Source organism: Cynoglossus semilaevis, chromosome Z (genome assembly GCF_000523025.1).
Source record: "Cynoglossus semilaevis isolate Cse_v1.0 chromosome Z, Cse_v1.0, whole genome shotgun sequence".
In the NCBI taxonomy this organism is placed as follows: Eukaryota; Metazoa; Chordata; class Actinopteri; order Pleuronectiformes; family Cynoglossidae; genus Cynoglossus; species Cynoglossus semilaevis.
This window is the reverse complement of record NC_024328.1, coordinates 14,898,701-14,904,370: the sequence shown is the minus strand read 5'-3', so window position 1 is coordinate 14,904,370 and position 5,670 is coordinate 14,898,701. Positions and strand designations below refer to the sequence as shown.

Below are 5,670 nucleotides of genomic sequence, written 5' to 3'. Positions count from 1 at the left end.
CAGGAATGTGGGAGGTCAGGAGGCAGAGGTGTGTGGACCTCCTCCTCCTCCTTCTTCTTCAGACAGCCCAGAGAGTCTGATCTGCATGAGTCTGTACCTGCACCGGGTCAAAGGTCTGGTTCTGGCCCTGCTGGTGGATCCTGACTTCCTGAACAACAAAGCTTCGATGGAGGAAGTGGTGAGAAACTTTTGTCATTTCTGTCGGGGGTGAGGGTGGTCCGCTCTCATCTCTGACTGAATACTCTGTTTCCAGTTTCACAGCAGCCTGGCGTCGCTTAACGGCCTGGAAGCCCACCTCAGAGCTGTCCCTCCAGTTGCCCCCGCCCCCCCAGTTGCCCCCTACATGTTTGCCCACTTCGACTGTGTTCAGAGCACCATGACCAGTGAGTCCAGACCCGAGGCGCCGACACCTTTTTGGCTTCGATCCTTGTTGCAGTTGTTGACATTCACCCGCGTCTGTCTGTCCAGTAGGGGGCGATGTATTGTCAAGAATCTGGCAATGTGATATGCTGCGATGCTATAATAGAGCCATATTTCTCACTGTGTGTGTTGATGTTTTTTTTTTGTTCTGTGTCTCTGCAGCCAACATGTCTGCCCAGCCAGGGGGAGCCACTGAGCATCCTTTTGTCAAAGCTACGTCACTTCTTCACTCGCATTTCTGGAAAACTAAAACTCTGCAGGAGGCTATTATCAGGTCAGTGTGGCAGAGGCATTGTGTGTGTGTGTGTGTGTGCTGGGGAGGGGGGGTTCTTTTCAAGTAAAACTGGGGTGATTTTCGGGGGTGGGTTAATGTTCTCACAGCTACATCCTGTTGTTGTTTTGTTGAAAAAAAAATCATGTTTGTAGCCTTGTTGTTCTGACTGTTGTCATCATTGTTGTTGTTGTGACTGTTGTTGTCGTCGCTCTGACTGTTGTTGTTGTGACTGTTGCCATTGTTGTTGTGACTGTTGTTGTTGTTGCCGTTGTTGTTCTGACTGTTGTTGTTGTGACTGTCGTTGTGACTGTCGTTGTCATTGTTGTTGTCCTGACTGTTGTCGTCGTCGTTGTTCTGACTGTTGTCGTCGTCGTCGTTGTGATGAAGCAGCAGGTCGGTTTTGTCTGTCAGTGTTAGAGCGCCATCTCTCTGCTGCGGGTCAGAAACGGCAGCAGCACGAGCGCTCCTCCGACTCGTTGACGCGTTAATGTGTGTGACCTCTGACCTCTGGCAGGAGCGCCGGCGCCGCAGTGTACGGGACCCGCAGCGCGGCCCAGGAGACGTACTTCCAGCAGCACGGGGGACTGTTGAGGAACTCTGGGATTCCCAACCACCAGGACAGCGCCTTCTCTCTGCCCACAAAGGCACGACATCGGCTCCTTAAGCACGGGGTCAACCTGCTGTGACCCCCCCAACCCCCCGCCCCCCAGGTTCGGCTCTGATGACGTCAACACGTCTGAGGTCCAGGACTTCTGAGTGTCAGTTAAGGATGAGACTGTAGAGGGCGACAAGCTGTTCGGATATTGTTATTGATATTGATCGGATATTAGCTGTTCTGAAGTTGCTAACCTGATGTTCAGATGGGGGGGGCACTCAATGTATCAATACTACAGTTTCGCAATATATCCTGTCGTTGCCCCTTGAATTGTGATACGTATCGTAACGCCAGATTCTTGCCGATATACACTCCTAGTTTTTAACTCAAACACTTCAAATAAAAAAAAAATAAAAAAATCTATTTCAGTCTGCGGTCTTCTTCTGTGGTCTTCTTCTGTGGTCCCAGATCAGAGCCCAACGAACCTGGAGATGTTCTACTCCTCTCCTGGGTCGGTCCAGGTCGGTATCGGACCCTCAGGTTTGGTTCATCAGAATTTGGGTCAAAGTTCGTTTTCATTATTTTTTTTACGTTGTATTTAACTTGAATTTGCAGGTTTTCAAACGACCTCCGTCCCCCGCCTGGGCCTCATGCCTTACCTTTGCCACCACAAGCCGTCACTGCCTCCCCCCCCCCCCCCCCCCCCCCCCTCCCACCAACTGTAGGGTGTGGAGCCCCGGTGTGGTTTGAAAGGGATTTTCTCTAAAAATCGATGACCCCAGCTGAACCACACGTGACGTCATCAGCCGCTGCCGAGGGGGGGCAGATGTCCCTAAAATGTCCCCAGCTCTGGTTTCTGCGTGTGTTGCAAATGAGATCTGAGGCTAATTACGAGTCATTAGCCGACAGTTGAATGTAAATGTGAATGGACGCAGGCGGCGCTGTTCGGGGCGCCTCATTATGCAGCGGCGTTAAAAGAACGCCGCTGGGGGTAAATGGGTGGTTAGAGGTGGCAACAAAAGAGCGACAGGGCTGAGAAGGAGGGTCATTATTCAAATTCGGGGAGAGCTGAGCTGCCGCCATTGTCAGAGGGTTTTTAAAAAACAGAGGCGGAGACCCGGGACTGGAGAGTCAGTCAGGGTCCGACCACGATCTGGATCTGCGGATTGTACCGACATGGCCTCCGCCGTGAAGTGTTTCGGAGTTTCTCTATTTCTTCTGTCTTTGCACGGCGGCGCGGGAGTGTCCGGACGCGCCGTGGCCGCGCTGGGATTCCCGCGGAGAACCGGCAGCGAGAAACCTTCGACGCTCGAACCGCTTTCAAGATCGGAGCGGAGGAGGTGGCGCCGGGACAGTACGGAGGACACGCGCCGGGATCGTTGCGCGGAGCTGGGAGCGGCGTGGATGGAGAACGCGCGGCACGCCGAGGAGGAGGAGGATACAGCGATGGTTCTTCGGCTCCGGGGTCGACTTTTTTCCCCCGCGGACGCCTCTCGGGGTCTCCTGTTCCCGGGACGGCCGCCAACTTTGTGCGTAAAGTTTACCAGTGCTGTCAGGGAGGGGGGGTCTGCAGCAGCGTCAAGGGGATCCAAGGCCGCATGAGAGGAGGCAAGTATTCAGACCGTGTACTGGTTTAACTACAATTTAAAAAAATCGTTTTCTCTTCGTATTTAATTTATGTAATGATGTGTTTGTTGTTGTGTCAAATTCTCCTTATTTTTTACAGACAAATTATAAACATTAGAAAACCAATACAAGAAATACTGCCCTCTGGTGTCTGCATATGACCTTTTATTTTTGTCTTATTTTTTAATTTTTGTCTTATTTTTGAAGCTACATGCACACGACGTTCCTCGGTGTTCTGAGGTGACGTAGAACCACCGACGAACACAGGGGGAGCAGTTCTGTGTGTCAGACACGAACTAGTCCTTGACTCAAAGTCTCCTCTTCTCTTCCCTGCCTCCAGACAGAGACGTGGAGTTCCTCCTCTCCGGAGACGTTTTGTCGTTAGCGGTGACGAGGGCGGAGCTTCACCTGCAGATCTTCAACCCGCTCCACCTGGACGTTCGGCCGGTGCTGCCGTCCAGGGCGGAAGACGGTCTTCCCACCAGGTGACGATTCATTCGATTTTCATTAGACTTAAACATCGCAGTCGAGAGAAGACTGCCCCCTTGTGGAGGCGGAGCTACGTCCTCAGTGCTAGCCCTTCTTCGTCTGTTTTTAAAACTGTTCTCTTTCCTCCTTCAGGTACAGCCTGTGGTCAGAGGGAACACGAGCGGAGCTCCGGGTGGACTTGCTGTTCCTCCTCCGCGGCCTGCAGGGGGCAGCAGGCGGCACCGGCGCAGGAGGGGGTCACAGCGTGGTGAACATGCGGCGGATGGCCTTCATCCAGAAGCCCGCTTCGCTCGCTCTTCAGGAGGCCCGAGGTCAGACACGGGGGGGCGGAGTCCTCACCAAACTGCCTGACCTGGAGCTAGGTCTGGTCCTGAGCTGCAGCCGCGGTGGGGCAGCGGTGTCCTGCGGAAGCGGCAGCGTTCAACTCTCACATACGCCTTTCGTCGCTCTGTACTACAGATGACTTGAACCGAACCTGGACCGAAAGGAACAAACGATGCACTTCAAAATCAAATCCTCTAATTTATAAACGTTATTTTTATTTTTGACAAATGTATATGTACAAATATATATGTATGTATTATACGGACGAGATGGAATATTCGGAAACAAATGTTGATAAAAAAAAAAGAAAGAAAACCCGCTGTTGAGCTTCAGTCATTTTCAAATTATTTTTTTAATTTTGTAAAATTTTCTTGAAATTTAAAAAAAGTAAATTAAATTTTAAAAAAATGTAAATTGTTTAATTTCGTATTTTTAAATTTTGAATTTTTATATATTTAATTTTTTTTCATTTTTTCATGTTTTAAATATCTTTTTCTATTAAAAAAAATCTCAAAATGCCCTAATTTGATGAGAAACATGAAGCACAAATTTATCCAAATCTTTTACCATCTCACCACAACACGCAAAATCTGGACTTTGGAATTTGGAATTCCCCAAAGAATTATTTTTTTTTAGAAATGCTCTTTGATGAGAAACATGCAGAAAATATAACATTTTGTATTTTGTAATTTTCATTTTTCACCATTTGATGACTTGAATTCCCCCAATTTTTTTTCGAAATATATTTTTTACATTTTTTAAAATTCTTTGAAAATGCTATATTTTGATGACAAACATGCAAAAGAGAAAAAGAAGAAAAGATAAATTGGAATTTTTCGGCAATCCCTAATTTTTGCTGTTGAAAAAATTTAATAAAAATATATTTACAAATGTTTTCTTTTAGAAAAATATTTTTTGGAAAGAAAATTTAGGAAAAAAATGTTTTGGGTACTTTTTAGCAAATGATAATTTTTGGTCAGATTTTGGTCACATTTCAAAAATGTATTTTTTCTGCATGTTACTAAACAAAATATAGAATTTTGAAAAAAAAATGTTTTTTTCACTTTTTTAAAAAAGTTTTTAGAAAAATATTTTTTAGAAATTATTTTTTCTGAAATGTATTTTTCCATAAAATTCTTTTGAAAAAAAAACTTTTTTTGAATTTTCTGGCAAACCCAAAATTAATTTCAGACTTTAATTTTTGTAAATTCTTTTACTGTTTTAATCTTTTACTCCATTAAATTAGGGCATTTAGAGAAGCTATTTAGAAATATATTTTTATAAAACGTTCTGTCAAAATAAAAACTTTTCATGTCATTTTTTGTGAAAAACTAAAAAATGTTAAATTTTGTCTTTTTTTGCATGTTTTTCATAAAATTAGGGCAATTAGAAAACATTTTTAGAAATTTATTGTTATTAAAATTTTTGTTAAAATTTGAACTTTTTTTGTCAAATTGTTTAGGTCAAATTGTCATAAATTTCTCGAAAAGATTGAGTTTAACCCTAACTCCACTTTCATAAGAATTTTTCTTTTAAAAATTCTTCCCAAAAATTGTTTTAAAATGTTGTTCAAAATTCTTTTAGTAAATTAAATTTTTTTGGAAAACATTTTTTCAACGCTATATTTTGATGAGAAACATGCAGAAAGATTTTGAAAATACATTTTTTCATCTGACCAAAATTATAGTGTGCTGAAAAATTCCAAAACTTTTTTTGCAAAAAAGTTTTCAAAAATATTTTGTTTCTAAAAACCTTTTAAAAAACTATACTTTGATGAGAAACATGCAGAAATTCTTTTTTCATCAAAATTTAGGGTTTGCTGAAAAATTTCCAAATTTTTTTTTCTAAAACCTTTTCCCAACTTAGCAAAAATTAGCATTTGCCAAAAAAATTTTTTTTCCCAAAAATGTATGCAAAACTTTTTTTCTAAAACTTTTTTCCA

At 43.5% G+C, this 5,670-nt stretch overlaps 2 protein-coding genes across 2 annotated transcripts in view; both read left to right on the top strand.

Annotated features, from left to right (window-relative positions):
- hps4 (HPS4 biogenesis of lysosomal organelles complex 3 subunit 2) overlaps window positions 1–1,712 on the top strand; it is a 5,363-nt gene extending 3,651 nt beyond the window's left edge. Inside the window, exons 10-13 of the mRNA XM_025053435.1 lie at window positions 7–178; window positions 254–383; window positions 583–694; window positions 1,209–1,712. Of these exons, the coding sequence (XP_024909203.1) occupies window positions 7–178; window positions 254–383; window positions 583–694; window positions 1,209–1,380 (586 nt within the window). The 3' untranslated portion in view covers window positions 1,381–1,712. The remainder of the gene's footprint in view (window positions 1–6; window positions 179–253; window positions 384–582; window positions 695–1,208) is intronic.
- A 680-nt stretch (window positions 1,713–2,392) lies between these two features.
- On the top strand, window positions 2,393–4,050 carry LOC103398121 (uncharacterized; the record flags this gene model as incomplete). Its single annotated transcript, XM_025053434.1, has 3 exons — window positions 2,393–2,897; window positions 3,256–3,400; window positions 3,537–4,050. Coding segments are annotated over 3 exons (981 nt in total), but the record flags the coding sequence as incomplete, so codon positions are not given.
- Window positions 4,051–5,670: the final 1,620 nt, after the last annotated feature.